The sequence below is a fragment of the Pseudophryne corroboree genome, chromosome 11 (assembly GCF_028390025.1).
Source record: "Pseudophryne corroboree isolate aPseCor3 chromosome 11, aPseCor3.hap2, whole genome shotgun sequence".
Lineage (NCBI taxonomy): Eukaryota > Metazoa > Chordata > Amphibia > Anura > Myobatrachidae > Pseudophryne > Pseudophryne corroboree.
Genome location: NC_086454.1, coordinates 296,716,820 through 296,739,343, shown reverse-complemented (window position 1 = coordinate 296,739,343; position 22,524 = coordinate 296,716,820). Strand labels below are relative to the sequence as shown.

General features: G+C 47.1%; 1 protein-coding gene across 2 annotated transcripts in view; it reads right to left on the bottom strand.

The window, feature by feature from the left end:
• AP1G1 (adaptor related protein complex 1 subunit gamma 1) overlaps positions 1-22,524 on the bottom strand; it is a 192,159-nt gene that overhangs the window by 43,241 nt on the left and 126,394 nt on the right. For both annotated transcript variants that reach the window (XM_063945487.1, XM_063945486.1), the window contains exons 7-8: positions 563-658; positions 386-466 (exon numbers count right to left, since the gene is read on the bottom strand). In XM_063945487.1, the coding sequence (XP_063801557.1) occupies positions 386-466; positions 563-658 (177 nt within the window). The remainder of the gene's footprint in view (positions 1-385; positions 467-562; positions 659-22,524) is intronic.

Sequence of the window (22,524 nt, the reverse complement as noted above, 5' to 3'; positions counted from 1 at the left end):
ACATGCTTTAGGGAGCACTGCAACCATGCCATGCATTTCAGCAGTCCTGCTCTGTGAGGTTGTGGCCCGACAGTTCACCACTGAGCGATTGTTGTCCTAGAAACTTCCACTTCACAAAACCGAAATACTTACAGGTGACCAGGTCAGCCCTAGCAGGACTGAAACTTAATGAGCTGGCTTGTTGGAAAGCAGATTATTGATATAACAAATGATCACACTCATCTCCATGTCTCTTAATGGGATTGTCCATCTGGCTCTTGCTTATAAAGTCAGAATAACTATCTTTGCTAATACTGGATGCCTCTCAGACACAAAGATGTAAGCAACTTTATTACTGAATGTTATTCTAGGCCAGGCATTAGTTATGGGCTTGTTTCCTCCTTACCTGCGCCAAGATGTCATTCATAGCTTCACTGGAGTCATCATCATTTCTGCCAAGGATCCGCAGAAGTCTCAGTATCCGGACCTACGGCAGAATAATCAGACAAGGTTACTAACCAGCTGGACAACCACATCCACCAAAGCAAACACTCAACTATCACGACATACTCTCCACACTGACCTGGAGGAAAGGGTCGCTAATCCCAGATACGTCGTGCTCTGGAGAATATCCGGACATGATGAGATTTTTCAGAATACGAACCAGCTGAGGAACAAGCTAAGGAAACAGATCACAGCGTCAATAGTCTGAAATGATTGTACGCAGACATTAAGTGCAAACTCCATCCAAAAGTAAAGAGATTGTTTTGGGAGGACCTGGGCGCACTTAAAGGTGCTTGGTAGAAGCGATGGGACCTCCCAAAGCTCCCAACAGTCAGAGAAGAACATACGGCCTGATCCATAGATGGACAGGGTTCGTACAGCAGCTGTGTCTTTGGACACAGCACCTATATTAAAATATACAAACACAGCTTTAGGCGGCTTGTTTAAAATAAATGCAAGCTTCTGTGATCCGCTGTCATAAGGCGCAACACTGGATCACTTTACAAATATATCAATCATCTGATATCCCTTTTACACTGCCGCAATAACCTGGGTTATTGCTGGGTCTACCCAGGTCACAGCATGGTGTAAAAGGGTCCTTTAAAAATAACCCCGCTCGAGGGACCTGGGGACCGGACCCTGGTAGCTACTAGGGTTGGATCCAGGTAACGGTGCAGTGTAAACAGCTTGACCCGGGTTATCCAACACAGATTATGCTTAAAGTTGCTGATTGGCTGTGTATGCAGAGGTCCGCCTCAAAGGAGGGTCTGTGAGTGACATGCAGGGCAGTCCCGGGTTTAGTGTAAACAGAGCTGACCTGTGTTGGAACAGTGTCCCGAAACCTGGCTCAGACCTGTGTTTTTGGTGTAAAAGTGGTATGAGTGAGCCTGAGTATACTGGCTGGCTGTCGCCGCTCTGTACCAGTGGGCAGTAAATCTGTGTCAGAAGACCCTGGGCTTGGCACACAAAGCTTCAGTTCTTGGGAACGCTGGCCATCCCCTCTCCCAGCCCGCCCCAGAAAGCAAGCTCTCTCACAGTAGAAGGCAGAAGCATGCGTCTATCTTTTAACATCAGATTAGTACGCAAACCAAACTACTCTGAATCCGGCCCATAGTCATTCAACTAATTAAGATCACAGAGAAAGCGCTCTGATAAACACAAACTGGGGGGGGGGAAACAGATGCGCCCGCCAGATATAATGAGCATTGTTATGCTAAACGTTGTATATTATATGATTTCAGTCCTCTAATGCCACACAAAAAAACAATGTTAAATTAAATGTAAATTAAAGATTAATTTCATCCAAAACTTAAATTGTGGTTTTATTCTCTTCCACTAGACATGGAGACAATCGTGCCACAAATACAAAGTTAGCACAACACATTGCACACGAGCATTGCAGTAAGGAGATTTCTGTACTTATTGCTACAATATATCCATTTCATTGAATCTATTTGGGAGACGCTGCTAACATTGGTGCTGTGGGGGGCGCTGGTGCAAGGCACTAAGGGGTAGACTTGCGCTTCTAAAACTGAAGAGCAGAGGTATTGCCTATAGCAACCAATCAGAATCTAGCTATCATTGCTCTATTGCATACTAGAAACTGATAGACAGAACCTGATTAGTAACTATGGGTACCGCCTCACATATCCGTTTTAGTAAATCTACCATAAATGTAAAAAAAAAAAACCTTCTCTTTCCTCCACTATTGGGTAGGTTCAAAAGATGCCCCTAGGACAGGGCACGTACAGAGGCTGCTGCATACAAAACACTTATCCATACAAGGCTTTAAGGGCGGTATCCTATTACAAGTGCTAATTTACCGCACGGTAAAAAACTGCTTTTTAGCCGATAGTACTATCAGGCTATCCAATTACAGCCCATTATCGGCCGATAACACATGGGATACAGGATAAATTCCCGGACCCATGTGTTATGGGCAGAAAAACTGGTCTCCTGGGGCTGCTTATTGGGGATTCTGCTTTGTGTGCCTCAATTCCCGATAAATGCCGGTTTATGGGGCTAATTGGATAACCCCAGAAGAATTCATTAGCTGTAGTGATTCACTGCAGCTACTAGGATACCGCCCTAAATCTGGAAAGGCGCGCAAGTAAGGCGTGAGAACCACGTGGTGATCGGCACACCTGATGAAAAGAGGCACCAGGCTGAGCTGCCCAGGAGGCACTCTACTATCTACTAGAGTGGGCCTGGAATGTTATCTGCAAGTGGATAATAAGCCTAGCAGGTTCACTGCTATAATCCCACTTGTCCCCCCATCTAGCAATCCTGTATGTGCCCCACATAAGGTATACTATCAATCCATGGAGACACCCAAAATTCTTGCCAAATCCAAGTAAGAATAGAATTTCTGGGAAAATATAAAAACTTTTCCCAGAGAAAGACCATAAACACAAGAAGGGCTGTAACGGTGGCCCGGGGCATAAAATAGCTCTGTCCCTGTATGCTGACCTGCAAATGAGGATAGCCAATACAGATACCCATTAGTGAGCAATAGCCAGAATAAATGAGATCCCTTCCAGTATATAAATACCACTGAGACTAGAGATACCAAAGGCAGATATTGGAATGCTAAAAAGCACCAAGCCTGGGGTTCATAGAACTACTGGTGAAACATGGAACAGTAGAACAGTAAGAAATACCTAATCAAAAATTAGCCCACTAGTCCGAGATGTGCCTCTGTTATGGTTCAGGCAAAATCGAAGCTTGATAGACCCTCTGAGACCACACATTCGAGGAGGAATCTTGGTGGCAGCGGCCACGTAATTAAAAATAAACTGAGCTGGAGACTTCCGGTGGGTGGGGCACCAAGCGTGGCCGCATTTTATCTGGTCTCCGGACCTAGACTTTTCAGCAGGGGGATTATCGCAGAATCTTACCTCCTCCGTGGCTTACTGTAGTACCACCACATCCAGGACAAATTTGTGCCTGCTGTCAGGTCCGGAGTTCCTATTTCTGCACCGGAGTCAAGCCTGCAGTGTGCAGGCATATATGACCGCCCCGCCACCATCTTGGACGTGAAAGGCTGGAAGACGCTGGGAACTTCTGCTGCTACTGACATCCCACCCTCACTTCATTGACCACAAACTCCTCGGGATCAAACCTGCATGTGGGTCAGCACGAGATCGCTTTCGGCATCATCAGTACTCTCCAGGGGGGCCCTTCAACTACCCTTGAAAACAATCTGCTGTGGAATCCCCCAAAGTAGAAGCCCCTCCAGCATCCAACCCTCCGGTGCAAAGCTGCTTCCTGTACTTCCACTGGCCGTGTGATACCCTCAGGCTCCCCTCTCCACGGGTGTGCCCTGAGATATCCGACTGCTGTGGTGGAAGCCTGCTTGCCCGGCAGCTTAGTTTGCAGAGTGTGCTGTGCCGTCTACAGGCTTCCTCCTCTGCGAGTGCTTCACTGCCTGGGGCTACCCATTTGCACCTATAAGTCTGACCGTGTACTACATGCAGGTGCTGGGTCTGCACCGAGCCAGCTTCCTATTACTGCTGGTCCTGCGTGGGACTCGTGCTCGTGGATCACACAGTGATAGCCTGAGGGCAGTGGATCAAGACATCCCTAAAGGGACAGTCTGTGGATTGCTGCCTTCTCCTCTGCTTTTGTCACCAGTGTTTTCAAGAGCCCATCTTACGGTCTCTTCATAATGGACATTGCTTGTTGTACTCCCTTTGTATGTATCTTCTCCCCCACGCTTCTGGGACTGACATTTGATACCTGCATCTCCAGGCTGATTACAGTGCCCTGGTAAAGTATACTCCACACACAGCTAGTGGCTGAAGATGAAGGACTGAACATTAGTGTGAACTGTTTAACCCTTCATTGTGGGATTTACACTTTCTATTATTTTTCTGATAAACTGCACCTATTGTTAATGTAGTACCTTTAAGCTGTCTTTATTCATACTGTTTGAAATCATATTTTTGCCATTAGTCTGCTATTTGTACTGTGAATGTAATTCTCTGTGTGTGATACTGCTTATCCTCATGCTTTTCATTAGTTTCATTACTAATATAGAATTGTTTGAGTGCACATCTACTGTACCTAAAGACACTCTATGTTGTACTTGCCATATGTGACATGGCTCATATACTACTCTTTGCGTGAGTCTGTGATATTGTCTATTAGATTTGCACGCTTTCTGTTTAATATTCAGGTTTCTCCTTTCCTCCACCCGGTCACTGGGGCATACCGTAGGCTTTAACCAAACCAGGTCTAACAATGATTGTAGTTCACCCCTTGCCAGTCACTGAACTGGCAAAAACCATTGCCCAAACCCTAATGTCCTGTTTTCATAGCTGAATGGCTCAACTAGAATTGACACTAAATGCTGCTCCTACTACATTGGAGCAACAGGCATATTGTGTAACCACGGTTACGGCTATCCCCTGTGATTTGGAGTACCGGGTCACTCCTCCTCAACAATCACCTGCACAGCAGTCCAAGAGCCCATTATCCATGCCTGCTGGGGTTGCTATATCCTGTTACAGACACACCCAGATTTCCTTTTCTCTGGTGGGGACCCCGACCGTTATTATAACCAAACAAAACTGTGGTGTTGCCTGAATATAGTTACAAACAAACAAACAAAAAAACTTATACTGTATGTAAGCATTACGCAGTACTACAAAACCAAATGTGAGACATACATGTATAAAGACCATAATCTGGTACCAGAGAGATAAAAGCTGACAAACTCCCCCAATTTGACATTCTTTGGGCGAGATTCAAATGCTATATCTCGCCCAATTTCCTTTCTAAAATGATCTCAGTTATCGTGCATATTGCGCCCATAGTAATCAGGTTTACTGTGTAAAGGGTTGGCTGCCTCGCTACTCCGATGGTAGCGAGCTGAAATAATGATACAACGTCCCTGAGGGCAGAAACAGAACGAGTGTGGAAAGGGGTGGAAAGAATTGAATCACGAGCAACATTTTTTACTACAACTAGCTCTTGGATACTGGCCTCCTATACCAGTCTTGTACTTGTATGTGCCCACAATGCATATACACCGCTTTTATTCCAGGGAACCCTAGGCGCTGTCACTTGAACAGTTTATTTACTCATACTCTACTAGCCTGCCTATATATAACTTTCCCTTAAGATTTAAACTACGGCAAATGACACCTAATATATTCTTATTGGTTCTGTATGTGTCAGCATATCCATCAGAATATGGCCTTTATACATGTATGTCTCACATTTGGTTTTGTAGTACTGCGTAATGCTTACATACAGTACAAGTTTTTTTTTTGTTTCGTTACTATATTCAGGCAACACCACAGTTTTGTTTGGTTATAACAACGGTCAGAGCCTAAAGGCCAAAAAACACTTGCTGATAAAATGAGCGACGTCACTCATTTTCCCCCTTCCTGAGCCACGTCGCTCATATTCCCCCTTCCTGAGCGACGTCGCTCATTTTAAATCGGCAAGTGTGTATGCCGCCAGCGACAACCGATGCGCGGCCCCGCAAAGATGGACGCTGTCGGCAGTGCATGCATGCATGCAGGATCTCGACTGTCGTCCAAAACCTGCATGCATGGCTGGCGGAGGCGTGACGTCACTGAGCGATATGAGCGGTCATATCGCTCAGTTTGTACAGTCGGCCGCCGGCCGGCCGGCCCGGGAGGGGAAACATTAGACGATGTCGTTCATAGAGCGACATCGTCTAATGTGTACGGACCTTAACTAACCTAGATGTCAGCATGAATAATGTTATAAAACTATTTCATACCCTTAGTTATATGGCCTTAATAGTTATTTAATGGAAATGGTCTGCTGTGATATTATGGATCGAATCCTACTTTTTTCCATTCTATCTAGTATTATAGGGCTAATTGCCTTTATTATAAGGCAGTACTCATCCATATCTCTTCTATCCCTACATCTGACACTTTTTTTGCTTGTTTGCATTTTTTGTCATATTTGAGTAGTCAGTTCTCAGGACGTGTGCTGCGTTTGTAGCTCCCGTTCTTCCTGTTATGGTTGGAAAAATAAGATTTTAAACCTACCGGTAAATCTTTTTCTCGTAGTCCGTAGGATGCTGGGGACTCCGTAAGGACCATGGGATAGACGGGCTCCGCAGGAGACATGGGCACCCCAAGAAAGACTTTAGATCTGGTGTGCACTTGCTCCTCCCTCTATGCCCCTCCTCCAGACCTCAGTTAGAGAAACTGTGCCCAGAGGAGACGGACAGTACGAGGAAAGGATTTTTTGTTAATCCAAGGGCAAGATTCATACCAGCCACACCAATCACACCATATAACTTGTGATATACTATCCAGTTAACAGTATGAAAACGACATAGCATCAGTCCAAGACCGATGAGACTATAACATAACCCTTATTTAAGCAATAACTATATACAAGTCTTGCAGAAGTAGTCCGCACTTGGGACGGGCGCCCAGCATCCTTTACGGACTACGAGAAAAAGATTTACCAGTAGGTTTAAAATCTTATTTTCTCTTACGTCCTAGAGGATGCTGGGGACTCCGTAAGGACTATGGGGATTATACCAAAGCTCCCAAACGGGCGGGAGAGTGCAGATGACTCTGCAGCACAGATTGAGCAAACATGAGGTCCTCCTCAGCCAGGGTATCAAACGTATAGAACTTTGCAAAGGAGTTTGACCCCGACCAAGTAGTAGCTCGGCACAGCTGTAGTGCCGAGACCCCTCTGGCAGCCGCCCAAGAAGAGCCCACCTTCCTAGTGGAATGGGCCTTGACCGATTTAGGTAACGGCAATCCCGACGTAGAATGTGCCTGCTGAATCGTGTTACAGATCCAGCGAGCAATAGTCTACTTTGAAGCAGGGGCACCAATCTTGTTGGTTGCATACATGACAAACAGTACTTCTGTTTTTCTGACTGTAGCCGATCTGGCCACGTAAATTTTCCAAAGTCCTGACAACATCAAGGGACTCGGGATCCTCCAAGTCACGAGTAGCCACAGGCACCACAATAGTTCATATGAAAGGATGAAACCACTTTTGGCAGGAATTGAGGACGGGTCCGCAATTCCGCTCTATGTGATAAAGCCGCTAATTCCGACACTCGCCTAGCCGAAGCCAAGGCTAATAACATGACCACCTTCCAAGTGAGATTTTTCAACTCCACCGTTTTAAGTGGTTCAAACTAGAGATGAGCGGGTTCGGTTTCTTTGAATCCGAACCCGCACGAACTTCACTTTTTTTTCCACGGGTCCGAGCAACTCGGATCTTCCCGCCTTGCTCGGTTAACCCGAGCGCGCCCGAACGTCATCATGACGCTGTCGGATTCTCGCGAGACTCGGATTCTATATAAGGAGCCGCGCGTCGCCGCCATTTTCACTCGTGCATTGAGATTGATAGGGAGAGGACGTGTCTGGCGTCCTCTCCATTAGAATAGAGATAGATAGATTAGATAGAGAGAGATTGTGCAGAGTCGCAGACAGAGTTAGTTTACCACAGTCAGTGACCAGTGCAGTTGCTAGTTAACTTTTATTTAATATAATATATCCGTTCACTTCTCTCTGCTATATCCGTTCTCTGCCTGAAAAAAAAAACGATACACAGCACAGTCAGTCACACAGTGTGACTCAGTCTGTGTGCACTCAGCTCAGCCCAGTGTGCTGCACAGTCATCAATGTATAAATTAAAAGCTTATAATTAATTGTGGGGGAGACTGGGGAGCACTGCAGGTTGTTAGCAGGAGCCAGGAGTACAATTATATTAATTAACAGTGCACACTTTTGCTGCAGGAGTGGTGACCAGTGCCTGACCACCAGTATAGTATTGTTGTATACTACTAATATCTCTTTAAATATCAACCAGTCTATATTAGCAGCAGACACAGTACAGTGCGGTAGTTCACGGCTGTGGCTACCTCTGTGTCGGCACACGGCAGGCAGTCCGTCCGACCAGAATTGTATTATTTATTATTATATACCTACCACCTAACCGTGGTTTTTTTTTCATTCTTTATACCGTCATAGTGTCATCCTAATTGTTACGAGTATACTACTATCTCTTTATCAACCAGTGTACAGTGCGGTAGTTCACGGCTGTGGCTACCTCTGTGTCGGCACACGGCAGGCAGTCCGTCCGACCAGAATTGTATTATTTATTATTATATACCTACCACCTAACCGTGGTTTTTTTTTCATTCTTTATACCGTCATAGTGTCATCCTAATTGTTACGAGTATACTACTATCTCTTTATCAACCAGTGTACAGTGCGGTAGTTCACGGCTGTGGCTACCTCTGTGTCGGCACACGGCAGGCAGTCCGTCCGACCAGAATTGTATTATTTATTATTATATACCTACCACCTAACCGTGGTTTTTTTTTCATTCTTTATACCGTCATAGTGTCATCCTAATTGTTACGAGTATACTACTATCTCTTTATCAACCAGTGTACAGTGCGGTAGTTCACGGCTGTGGCTACCTCTGTGTCGGCACACGGCAGGCAGTCCGTCCGACCAGAATTGTATTATTTATTATTATATACCTACCACCTAACCGTGGTTTTTTTTTCATTCTTTATACCGTCATAGTGTCATCCTAATTGTTACGAGTATACTACTATCTCTTTATCAACCAGTGTACAGTGCGGTAGTTCACGGCTGTGGCTACCTCTGTGTCGGCACACGGCAGGCAGTCCGTCCGACCAGAATTGTATTATTTATTATTATATACCTACCACCTAACCGTGGTTTTTTTTTCATTCTTTATACCGTCATAGTGTCATCCTAATTGTTACGAGTATACTACTATCTCTTTATCAACCAGTGTACAGTGCGGTAGTTCACGGCTGTGGCTACCTCTGTGTCGGCACACGGCAGGCAGTCCGTCCGACCAGAATTGTATTATTTATTATTATATACCTACCACCTAACCGTGGTTTTTTTTTCATTCTTTATACCGTCATAGTGTCATCCTAATTGTTACGAGTATACTACTATCTCTTTATCAACCAGTGTACAGTGCGGTAGTTCACGGCTGTGGCTACCTCTGTGTCGGCACACGGCAGGCAGTCCGTCCGACCAGAATTGTATTATTTATTATTATATACCTACCACCTAACCGTGGTTTTTTTTTCATTCTTTATACCGTCATAGTGTCATCCTAATTGTTACGAGTATACTACTATCTCTTTATCAACCAGTGTACAGTGCGGTAGTTCACGGCTGTGGCTACCTCTGTGTCGGCACACGGCAGGCAGTCCGTCCGACCAGAATTGTATTATTTATTATTATATACCTACCACCTAACCGTGGTTTTTTTTTCATTCTTTATACCGTCATAGTGTCATCCTAATTGTTACGAGTATACTACTATCTCTTTATCAACCAGTGTACAGTGCGGTAGTTCACGGCTGTGGCTACCTCTGTGTCGGCACACGGCAGGCAGTCCGTCCGACCAGAATTGTATTATTTATTATTATATACCTACCACCTAACCGTGGTTTTTTTTTCATTCTTTATACCGTCATAGTGTCATCCTAATTGTTACGAGTATACTACTATCTCTTTATCAACCAGTGTACAGTGCGCTTTTTTATACCGTGGTTTTTTTATACCGTGGTTTTTTTATACCGTGGTTTTTTTTATACCGTGGTTTTTTTATACCGTGGTTTTTTTATACCGTGGTTTTTTTTATGCCGTGGTTTTTTTATACCGTGGTTTTTTTATACCACCTAACCGTGGCAGTCCGTCCATAATTGTATATATAGTATACTAGTATCCAATCCATCCATCTCCATTGTTTACCTGAGGTGCCTTTTAGTTCTGCCTATAAAATATGGAGAACAAAAAAGTTGAGGTTCCAAAATTAGGGAAAGATCAAGATCCACTTCCACCTCGTGCTGAAGCTGCTGCCACTAGTCATGGCCGAGACGATGAAATGCCAGCAACGTCGTCTGCCAAGGCCGATGCCCAATGTCATAGTACAGAGCATGTCAAATCCAAAACACCAAATATCAGAAAAAAAAAAGACTCCAAAACCTAAAATAAAATTGTCGGAGGAGAAGCGTAAACTTGCCAATATGCCATTTACCACACGGAGTGGCAAGGAACGGCTGAGGCCCTGGCCTATGTTCATGGCTAGTGGTTCAGCTTCACATGAGGATGGAAGCACTCAGCCTCTCGCTAGAAAAATGAAACGACTCAAGCTGGCAAAAGCACAGCAAAGAACTGTGCGTTCTTCGAAATCCCAAATCCACAAGGAGAGTCCAATTGTGTCGGTTGCGATGCCTGACCTTCCCAACACTGGATGTGAAGAGCATGCGCCTTCCACCATTTGCACGCCCCCTGCAAGTGCTGGAAGGAGCACCCGCAGTCCAGTTCCTGATAGTGAGATTGAAGATGTCAGTGTTGAAGTCCACCAGGATGCGGAGGATATGGGTGTTGCTGGCGCTGGGGAGGAAATTGACCAGGAGGATTCTGATGGTGAGGTGGTTTGTTTAAGTCAGGCACCCGGGGAGACACCTGTTGTCCGTGGGAGGAATATGGCCGTTGACATGCCAGGAGAAAATACCAAAAAAATCAGCTCTTCGGTGTGGAGGTATTTCACCAGAAATGCGGACAACAGGTGTCAAGCCGTGTGCTCCCTTTGTCAAGCTGTAATAAGTAGGGGTAAGGACGTTAACCACCTCGGAACATCCTCCCTTATACGTCACCTGCAGCGCATTCATAATAAGTCAGTGACAAGTTCAAAAACTTTGGGTGACAGCGGAAGCACTCCACTGACCAGTAAATCCCTTCCTCTTGTAACCAAGCTCACGCAAACCACCCCACCAACTCCCTCAGTGTCAATTTCCTCCTTCCCCAGGAATGCCAATAGTCCTGCAGGCCATGTCACTGGCAATTCTGACGAGTCCTCTCCTGCCTGGGATTCCTCCGATGCATCCTTGCGTGTAACGCCTACTGCTGCTGGCGCTGCTGTTGTTGCTGCTGGGAGTCGATGGTCATCCCAGAGGGGAAGTCGTAAGACCACTTTTACTACTTCCACCAAGCAATTGACTGTCCAACAGTCATTTGCGAGGAAGATTAAATATCACAGCAGTCATCCTACTGCAAAGCGGATAACTGAGGCCTTGACATCCTGGGTGGTGAGAAACGTGGTTCCGGTATCCATCATTACTGCAGAGCCAACTAGAGACTTGTTGGAGGTACTGTGTCCCCGGTACCAAATACCATCTAGGTTCCATTTCTCTAGGGTTGCGATACCGAAAATGTACACAGACCTCAGAAAAAGAGTCACCAGTGTCCTAAAAAATGCAGCTGTACCCAATGTCCACTTAACCACGGACATGTGGACAAGTGGAGCAGGGCAGGGTCAGGACTATATGACTGTGACAGCCCACTGGGTAGATGTATGGACTCCCGCCGCAAGAACAGCAGCGGCGGCACCAGTAGCAGCATCTCGCAAACGCCAACTCGTTCCTAGGCAGGCTACGCTTTGTATCACCGCTTTCCAGAATACGCACACAGCTGAAAACCTCTTACGGCAACTGAGGAAGATCATCGCGGAATGGCTTACCCCAATTGGACTCTCCTGTGGATTTGTGGCATCGGACAACGCCAGCAATATTGTGCGTGCATTACATCTGGGCAAATTCCAGCACGTCCCATGTTTTGCACATACCTTGAATTTGGTGGTGCAGAATTTTTTAAAAAACGACAGGGGCATGCAAGAGATGCTGGCGGTGGCCAGAAAAATTGCGGGACACTTTCGGCGTACAGGCAGCACGTACAGAAGACTGGAGCACCACCAAAAACGCCTGAACCTGCCCTGCCATCATCTGAAGCAGGAGGTGGTAACGAGGTGGAATTCAACCCTCTATATGCTTCAGAGGTTGGAGGAGCAGCAAAAGGCCATTCAAGCCTATACAACTGACCACGATATAGGAGGTGGAATGCACCTGTCTCAAGCGCAGTGGAGAATGATTTCAACGTTGTGCAAAGTTCTGATGCCCTTTGAACTTGCCACACGTGAAGTCAGTTCAGACACTGCCAGCCTGAGTCAGGTCATTCCCCTCATCAGGCTTTTGCAGAAGAAGCTGGAGACATTGAAGGAGGAGCTAAGACAGAGCGATTCCGCTAGGCATGTGGGACTTGTGGATGGAGCCCTTAATTCGCTTAACAAGGATTCACGGGTGGTCAATCTGTTGAAATCAGAGCACTACATTTTGGCCACCGTGCTCGATCCTAGATTTAAAACCTACCTTGGATCTCTCTTTCCGGCGCACACAAGTCTGCTGGGTTTCAAAGACCTGCTGGTGAGAAAATTGTCAAGTCAAGCGGAACGCGACCTGTCAACATCTCCTCCTTCACATTCTCCCGCAACTGGGGGTGCGAGGAAAAGGCTCAGAATTCCGAGCCCACCCGCTGGCGGTGATGCAGGGCAGTCTGGAGCGACTGCTGATGCTGACATCTGGTCCGGACTGAAGGACCTGACAACCATTACGGACATGTCGTCTACTGTCACTGCATATGATTCTCTCAACATTGATAGAATGGTGGAGGATTATATGAGTGACCGCATCCAAGTAGGCACGTCACACAGTCCGTACTTATACTGGCAGGAAAAAGAGGCAATTTGGAGGCCCTTGCACAAACTGGCTTTATTCTACCTAAGTTGCCCTCCCACAAGTGTGTACTCCGAAAGAGTGTTTAGTGCCGCCGCTCACCTTGTCAGCAATCGGCGTACGAGGTTACATCCAGAAAATGTGGAGAAGATGATGTTCATTAAAATGAATTATAATCAATTCCTCCGCGGAGACATTGACCAGCAGCAATTGCCTCCACAAAGTACACAGGGAGCTGACATGGTGGATTCCAGTGGGGACGAATTGATAATCTGTGAGGAGGGGGATGTACACGGTGATATATCGGAGGATGATGATGAGGTGGACATCTTGCCTCTGTAGAGCCAGTTTGTGCAAGGAGAGATTAATTGCTTCTTTTTGGGTGGGGGTCCAAACCAACCCGTCATTTCAGTCACAGTCGTGTGGCAGACCCTGTCACTGAAATGATGGGTTGGTTAAAGTGTGCATGTCCTGTTTTGTTTATAGTTACAACATAAGGGTGGGTGGGAAGGGCCCAAGGACAATTCCATCTTGCACCTCTTTTTTCTTTTATTTTTCTTTGCGTCATGTGCTGTTTGGGGAGGGTTTTTTGGAAGGGACATCCTGCGTGACACTGCAGTGCCACTCCTAGATGGGCCCGGTGTTTGTGTCGGCCACTAGGGTCGCTTATCTTTCTCACACAGTCAGCTACCTCATTGCGCCTCTTTTTTTCTTTGCGTCATGTGCTGTTTGGGGAGGGTTTTTTGGAAGGGACATCCTGCGTGACACTGCAGTGCCACTCCTAGATGGGCCCGGTGTTTGTGTCGGCCACTAGGGTCGCTTATCTTTCTCACACACACAGTCAGCTACCTCATTGTGCCTCTTTTTTTCTTTGCGTCATGTGCTGTTTGGGGAGGGTTTTTTGGAAGGGACATCCTGCGTGACACTGCAGTGCCACTCCTAGATGGGCACGGTGTTTGTGTCGGCCACTAGGGTCGCTTATCTTTCTCACACACACAGTCAGCTACCTCATTGTGCCTCTTTTTTTCTTTGCGTCATGTGCTGTTTGGGGAGGGTTTTTTGGAAGGGACATCCTGCGTGACACTGCAGTGCCACTCCTAGATGGGCCCGGTGTTTGTGTCGGCCACTAGGGTCGCTTATCTTTCTCACACAGTCAGCTACCTCATTGCGCCTCTTTTTTTCTTTGCGTCATGTGCTGTTTGGGGAGGGTTTTTTGGAAGGGACATCCTGCGTGACACTGCAGTGCCACTCCTAGATGGGCCCGGTGTTTGTGTCGGCCACTAGGGTCGCTTATCTTTCTCACACAGTCAGCTACCTCATTGTGCCTCTTTTTTTCTTTGCGTCATGTGCTGTTTGGGGAGGGTTTTTTGGAAGGGACATCCTGCGTGACACTGCAGTGCCACTCCTAGATGGGCCCGGTGTTTGTGTCGGCCACTAGGGTCGCTTATCTTTCTCACACACACAGTCAGCTACCTCATTGTGCCTCTTTTTTTCTTTGCGTCATGTGCTGTTTGGGGAGGGTTTTTTGGAAGGGACATCCTGCGTGACACTGCAGTGCCACTCCTAGATGGGCACGGTGTTTGTGTCGGCCACTAGGGTCGCTTATCTTTCTCACACACACAGTCAGCTACCTCATTGTGCCTCTTTTTTTCTTTGCGTCATGTGCTGTTTGGGGAGGGTTTTTTGGAAGGGACATCCTGCGTGACACTGCAGTGCCACTCCTAGATGGGCACGGTGTTTGTGTCGGCCACTAGGGTCGCTTATCTTTCTCACACAGCGACCTCGGTGCAAATTTTAGGACTAAAAATAATATTGTGAGGTGTGAGGTGTTCAGAATAGGCTGAAAATGAGTGGAAATTATGTTTTTTGAGGTTAATAATACTTTGGGATTAAAATTACCCCCAAATTCTATGATTTAAGCTGTTTTTTAGTGTTTTTTGAAAAAAACACCCGAATCCAAAACACACCCGAATCCGACAAAAAAAACCCGGTGAGGTTTTGCCAAAACGCGGTCGAACCCAAAACACGGCCGCGGAACCGAACCCAAAACCAAAACACAAAACCCGAAAAATTTCCGGCGCTCATCACTAGTTCAAACCAGTGTGACTTAATGAAACTTAACACCACGTTAAGGTCCCAAGCGTCACCGGAGGTACAAAAGGAGGCTGAATATGCAGTACTCCCTTCACAAAAGTTTGTACTTCAGGGAGAGAGGCCAATTCCTTTTGAAAGAAAATGGATAAGGCCGAAATCTGAACCTTAATAGATTCTAATTTTAGGCCGAAATTCACTTCAGTTTGCAGGAAGTGAAGGAAACGACCCAGATGGAATTATTCCGTAGGACCATTCCTGGCCTCACACCAAGAAACATATTTTCGCCATATACGGTTATAATGTTTAGATGTCATGTCTTTCCTAGCCTTTATTAGCGTAGGAATGACCTCATCCGGAATACCCTTATCCGCTAGTATCCGGCGTTCAACCGCCATGCTGTCCAACGCAGCCGCGGTAAGTCTTGGAATAGACATAGCCCCTGTTGCAACCGGTCCTGTCTTAGAGGAAGAGGCCACGGATCTTCTGTGAGCATTTCCTGCAGATCCGGATACCAGGTCCTTCGTGGCCAATCTGGAACAATGAGGATTGTTCTCATTCCTCTCCCTCCTACCATTCTCAACACCTTGGGTATGAGAGGAAGAGGGGGAAATACATAGACCGACTGGAACACCCACGGTGTCACTAGGGCATCTACAGCTACTGCCTGAGGGTCTCTTGACCTGGTGCAATACCTCTGTAGCTTCTTGTTGAGGCGGGACGCCATCATTTCTATCTGTGGCAGTTCCCACTGACTTGCAATCTGTGCGAAGGCTTCCTAAGAAGGATGTTGATTTGAAAACAAGTTTTTTGACTTGACCCAAAGACCTTGAAAGTTCCTTCCCTGTGTAACTGCACCCCCACCTCGGAGGCTCGCGTCCGTGGCTACCAGAATCCAGTCCTGGATGGCGAACCTGCGACCCCGCAGAAGGTGAGCACTCTGCAGCCACCATAGGAGAGACACCCTGGCCCTAGGGGACAGGGTGATTAACTGATGCATCTGTAGATGTGACCCGGACCACTTGTTCCGTAGATCCCATTGGAAAGCCCTCGCATGGAACCTGCCGAAGGGAATGGCCCCGTAAGATGCCACCATCTTTCCCAGGACCCGAGTGCAGTGATGCACTGACACCTGTTTTGGCTTTAATAGTTTTTTTTTTTACCAGAGTCATTAGTTCCTGGGCCTTCTCTATCGGAAGATAAACCCATTTCTGGTCCGTATTCAGAATCATACCCAAGAAGGGCAGACGAGTCATAGGAACCAACTGTGACTTCGGGATATTGAGAATCCAGCCGAGTTGCTGTGACAAATTCAGCGAAAGTGACACGCTGTTCAACAACTGCTCTTTTGATTTCGCCCTTATTAGGAGATCGTCCAAGTATGGGATAATTGTGACTCCTTGCTTGTGTAGGAGCACCATCATTTCCGCCAATTACCCTGAAATTGGTAATGACAATACTGTACCGTAATTCTCAGGTACGCCTGATGGGGTGGATAAATGGGAACATGATGGTATGCAGCCTTTATGTCTAGATACACCATAAAATCCCCCCCTTCCAGGCTGGCGATGATCGCTCTGAGCGATTCCACCTTAAATTTGAACCTTTTCAAGTATAGGTTCAGAGATTTTAATTTTAAAATAGGTCTGACCGAACCGTCCGGTTTCGGGACTACAGCCAAGGTTGAGTAATATCCCCTTCCTTGTTGAAGGAGGGGAACCTTGAGCACCACCTTTTGGAGATACAATGTGTGAATTGTATTTAATATTATCTCCCTTTCTGGGGGAGAAGCCGGTAGGGCCGATAAGGAAAACCGGCGAGGAGGCACCTCTTCGAATTCCAGCTTGTAACCCTGAGAAACAATTTCTATTGACCAGGGATCCACCTGTGAGTGAACTCAGATGTGGCTGAAGAGTAGAAGACGTGCTCCCACTGGGGCGGACTCCCTTAGCGGAGCCCCAGCTTCATGCGGTGGATTTAGTAGAGGCCGGGGAGGACTTCTGTTCCTGGGAACTAGCTGTGCCCTGCGCCCTTACCTCTGGTAAGAAAGGACGCTCCTCGTACTTTCTTGTTTTTCTGCGACCGAAAGGACTGCATTTGATAATGTCGTGCTTTCTTAGGCTGTGAGGGAATATAAGGCAAAAGATCAGATTTACCAGATATAGCTGTGGAGACCAGGTCCGAGAGCCCTTCTCCACACAATTCCTCACCACCCAGTAGACCAATGTCTCTTTGAGCATGTCTTATATATAAGACAGCATCTTTTATATAGCCTAGGGTCAATAACATGGTATCCTTATCTAGGGTTTCAATCTCCGCTGATAAGGTATCTGTCCACGCTGCTACAGCGCTATAAACCCCTGCCGACACAATCGCCGGTCTGAGTAGTGTACCAGAATGTGTGTAAATGGACTTCAAAGTACTTTTCTGCATGCTATCTGCAGGATCCCTGAGGGTAGCTGTATCTTGGTATGTCAGCGCTACCTTTTGGGTAAACGTGTCAACGCCTTGTCCACCCTAGGGGAGGATTCCCATCGTATCCTTGCCCTAGCAGGGAAAGGATACACTATGAGAATTCTTTTGGGAAACTGCAGTTTCTTGTCTGGAGATTCCCGCTCTTTTTCACACAATTAATTTGGTTCATGAGAGGGGGAAAATGTTATCTCAGCTTTCTTCCCCTTAAACATGTGTACCCTCGTGTCAGGGACAGATGGGTCATCAGTGATATGCAAAACATCTTTTATTACAAGAATCATATATTGAATACTTTTCTGCCAGTTTTGGCTGTAACTTTGCATCATCGTAGTCGACACTGGAGTCAGACTCCGTGTCGGTATCAGTGTCTATTATTTTGGATAGTGGGCGTTTTGCGACTCTGAAGTTCCCTGCGACATAGGGACAGACATGGGTAGATTCCCTGTCTGTTCTCTAATCTTTTGTACAATAAATTTACCTCAGCACTTAATTCCACATATCCAGTCAGGTGTCGGCGTTGTCGACGGAGACACCATACACACACATTTGCTCCATCTCCTCCTTAGAAGAGCCTTTTACCTCAGACATGTCAACACAAACGTACCGACACACCACACACTCAGGGAATCCTCTTATCTGAAAAAACAGTTCCCCCACAAGGCCGTTTGGAGAGACAGAGAGATAGTATGCCAGCACACACCCAGCGCTAATACCCCAGGAAAAACACACAATGTGTTTACCCAGTAGCGCTGTAATACTATTATTTGCTGCCAATTATGTGCCCCCCCCCTCTTCTCTGAAACCCCCTTTCACCGTGGATAAGCAGGGGAGAGTCCGGGGAGCTTCCTCTCAGCTGTGCTGTGGAGAAAATGGCGCTGGTGAGTGCTGAGGGAGAAGCCCCGCCCCCTCGGCGGCGGGCTTCTGTCCCGCTTAAATATAATAAAAACTGGCGGGGGCTCTTTATATATACAGTGCCTAGCTGTATATATATCTCTTTTGCCAGAAATGAGGTTTACATTGCTGCCCAGGGCGCCCCTCCTGCGCCCTGCACCCTTACAGTGACTGCCGTGTGTGAGGTGTGTGGGAGCAATGGCACATAGCTGCACTGCTGTGCGTTACCTCAGTGAAGATTATGAAGTCTTCTGCCGCCTCTGAAGTCTTCTTTTCTTCTCATACTCACCCGGCTTCTATCTTCCGGCTATGTGAGGAGGACGGCGGAGCGGCTCCGGGACGAACTCCAGGGTGAGACCTGTGTTCTGACTCCCTCTGGAGCTAATGGTGTCCAGTAGCCTAAGAAGCAGAGCCTTGAAACTCACAGAAGTAGGTCTGCTTCTCTCCCCTCAGTCCCTCGATGCAGGGAGTCTGTTGCCAGCAGGCTCCCTGAACATAAACAACCTTACAAATATACTTTCTGTCAGAAAGCTCAGGAGAGCTCTCTGAAAAGCACCCAGTCTCCACTGGGCACAGTATCAAACGGAGGTCTGGAGGAGGGGCATAGTGGGAGGAGCCAGTTCACACCAGATCTAAAGTCTTTCTTGGGGTGCCCATGTCTCCTGCGGAGCCCGTCTATCCCATGGTCCTTACGGAGTCCCCAGCATCCTCTAGGACGTAAGAGAAACTGGAGTGTTAGAAGCATTGCATCACAAGATCGGTCTATGCTGAATATCTGTTCAATTTCTGCCCTTTCTTTGTGTATCCTATATGAATATTTGTTATACGTTATCACATACTATACCTCGTAGAACTTGCAAACCACCTTGAGTTGCACACTGTATCGTCATATCTGTTATACTGTAGTTATCCTCAACTCTATATGCAGATTATATACTGCTTCTGTACCTTGTACTGATGCACATGCTTCAATAAATAGTAAATAAAAATAAACTGAGCTAAGATCTAAGAATGTATGAACCTCATGGCTTATCTGAAGATACCAGAATACGGGGGGCACCTCCTATCTTGGCCTTCAAGAGTATACGAAGAAGCAGTGAAGATGGGAGGGAAAAATAAGAATTTACTTACCGATAATTCTATTTCTCGTAGTCCGTAGTGGATGCTGGGGACTCCGTAAGGACCATGGGGAATAGCGGCTCCGCAGGAGTCTGGGCACAAAAGTAAAGCTTTAGGACTACCTAGTGTGCACTGGCTCCTCCCCCTATGACCCTCCTCCAAGCCTCAGTTAGGATACTGTGCCCGGACGAGCGTACACAATAAGGAAGGATTTTGAATCCTGGGTAAGACTCATACCAGCCACACCAATCACACCGTATAACTTGTGATCTAAACCCAGTTAACAGCATGATAACAGAGGAGCCTCTAGAAAAGATGGCTCACTACAGCAATAACCCGATTTTTGGTAACAATAACTATGTACCAGTATTGCAGACAATCCGCACTTGGGATGGGCGCCCAGCATCCACTACGGACTACGAGAAATAGAATTATCGGTAAGTAAATTCTTATTTTCTCTGACGTCCTAGTGGATGCTGGGGACTCCGTAAGGACCATGGGGATTATACCAAAGCTCCCAAACGGGCGGGAGAGTGCAGATGACTCTGCAGCACCAAATGAGAGAACTCCAGGTCCTCCTCAGCCAGGGTATCAAATTTGTAGAATTTTACAAACGTATTTGCTCCTGACCAAGTAGCTGCTCGGCAAAGTTGTAAAGCCGAGACCCTTCGGGCAGCCGCCCAAGATGAGCCCACCTCCCTTGTGGAGTGGGCATTTACAGATTTTTGGCTGTGGCAGGCCTGCCACAGAATGTGCAAGCTGAATTGTACTACAAATCCTACGAGCAATAGTCTGCTTAGAACAGGAGCACCCAGCTTGTCAGATTTTCTGACTCCAGCCGTCCTGGAAACATATATTTTCAGGGCCCTGACAACGTCTAGCAACTTGGAGTCCTCCAAGTCCCTAGTAGCCGCAGGCACCACCATAGGTTGGTTCAGGTGAAACGCTGAAACCACCTTAGGGAGAAACTGAGGACGAGTCCTCAATTCCGCCCTGTCCGAATGGAAAATCAGATAAGGGCTTTTACAGGATAAAGCCGCCAATTCTGACACGCGCCTGGCCCAGGCCAGGGCCAACAGCATGACCACCTTCCATGTGAGATATTTTAACTCCACAGATTTAAGTGGTTCAAACCAATGTGACTTTTGGAACCCAAAAACTACATTGAGATCCCAAGGTGCCACTGGAGGCACAAAAGGAGGCTGTATATACAGTACCCCTTTTACAAAAGTCTGAACTTCAGGGACTGAAGCTAGTTCTTTTTGGAAGAAAATTGACAGGGCCGAAATTTGAACCTTAATGGACCCCAATTTCAGGCCCATAGACACTCCTGTTTGCAGGAAATGTAGGAATCGACCCAGTTGAAATTCCTCCGTCGGGCCTTACTGGCCTCGCACCACGCAACATATTTTCGCCAATTGCGGTGATAATGTTTTGCGGTTACATCCTTCCTGGCTTTGATCAGGATAGGGATGACTTCATCCGGAATGCCTTTTTCCTTCAGGATCCGGCGTTCAACCGCCATGCCGTAAAACGCAGCCGCGGTAAGTCTTGGAACAGACAGGGTCCTTGCTGGAGCAGGTCCCTTCTTAGAGGTAGAGGCCACGGATCCTCCGTGAGCATCTCTTGAAGTTCCGGTTACCAAGTCCTTCTTGGCCAATCCGGAGCCACGAATATAGTGCTTTCTCCTCTCCATCTTATAATTCTCAGTACCTTGTGTATGAGAGGCAGAGGAGGGAACACATACACTGACCGGTACACCCACGGTGTTACCAGAGCGTCTGCTGAGGAAGTCTGCTTCCCAGTTGTCCATTCCCGGAATGAACACTGCTGACAGTGCTATCACATGATTTTCCGCCCAGCGAAGAATCCTTGCAGCTTCTGCCATTGCCCTCCTGCTTCTTGTGCCACCCTGTCTGTTTACTTGGGTGACTGCCGTGATGTTGTCCGACTGGATCAACACCGGCTGACCTTGAAGCAGAGGTCTTGCTAAGCTTAGAGCATTGTAAATGGCCCTTAGCTTCAGGATATTTATGTGAAGTGATGTCTCCAGGCTTGACCATAAGCCCTGGAAATTCCTTCCCTGTGTGACTGCTCCCCAGCCTCGCAGGCTGGCATCCGTGGTCACCAGGACCCAGTCCTGAATGCCGAATCTGCGGCCCTCTAGAAGATGAGCACTCTGCAACCACCACAGGAGGGACACCCTTGTCCTTGGTGACAGGGTTATCCGCTGATGCATCTGAAGATGCGACCCGGACCATTTGTCCAGCAGGTCCCACTGGAAAGTTCTTGCGTGGAATCTGCCGAATGGGATTGCTTCGTAGGAAGCCACCATTTTTCCCAGAACCCTTGTGCATTGATGCACTGAGACTTGGCTCGGTTTTAGGAGGTTCCTGACTAGCTCGGATAACTCCCTGGCTTTCTCCTCCGGGAGAAACACCTTTTTCTGGACTGTGTCCAGGATCATCCCTAGGAACAGAAGACGAGTCGTCGGAACCAGCTGCGATTTTGGAATATTGAGAATCCAACCGTGCTGCCGCAACACTACCTGAGATAGTGCTACACCGACCTCCAGCTGTTCTCTGGATCTTACCCTTATCAGGAGATCGTCCAAGTAAGGGATAACTAAAACTCCCTTCCTTCGAAGGAGTATCATCATTTCGGCCGTTACCTTGGTAAAGACCCGGGGTGCCGTGGACCATCCAAACGGCAGCGTCTGAAACTGATAGTGACAGTTCTGTACCACAAACCTGAGGTACCCTTGGTGAGAAGGGTAAATTGGGACATGAAGTTAAGCATCCTTGATGTCCCGAGACATCATGTAGTCCCCTTCTTCCAGGTTCGCAATCACTGCTCTGAGTGACTCCATCTTGAAT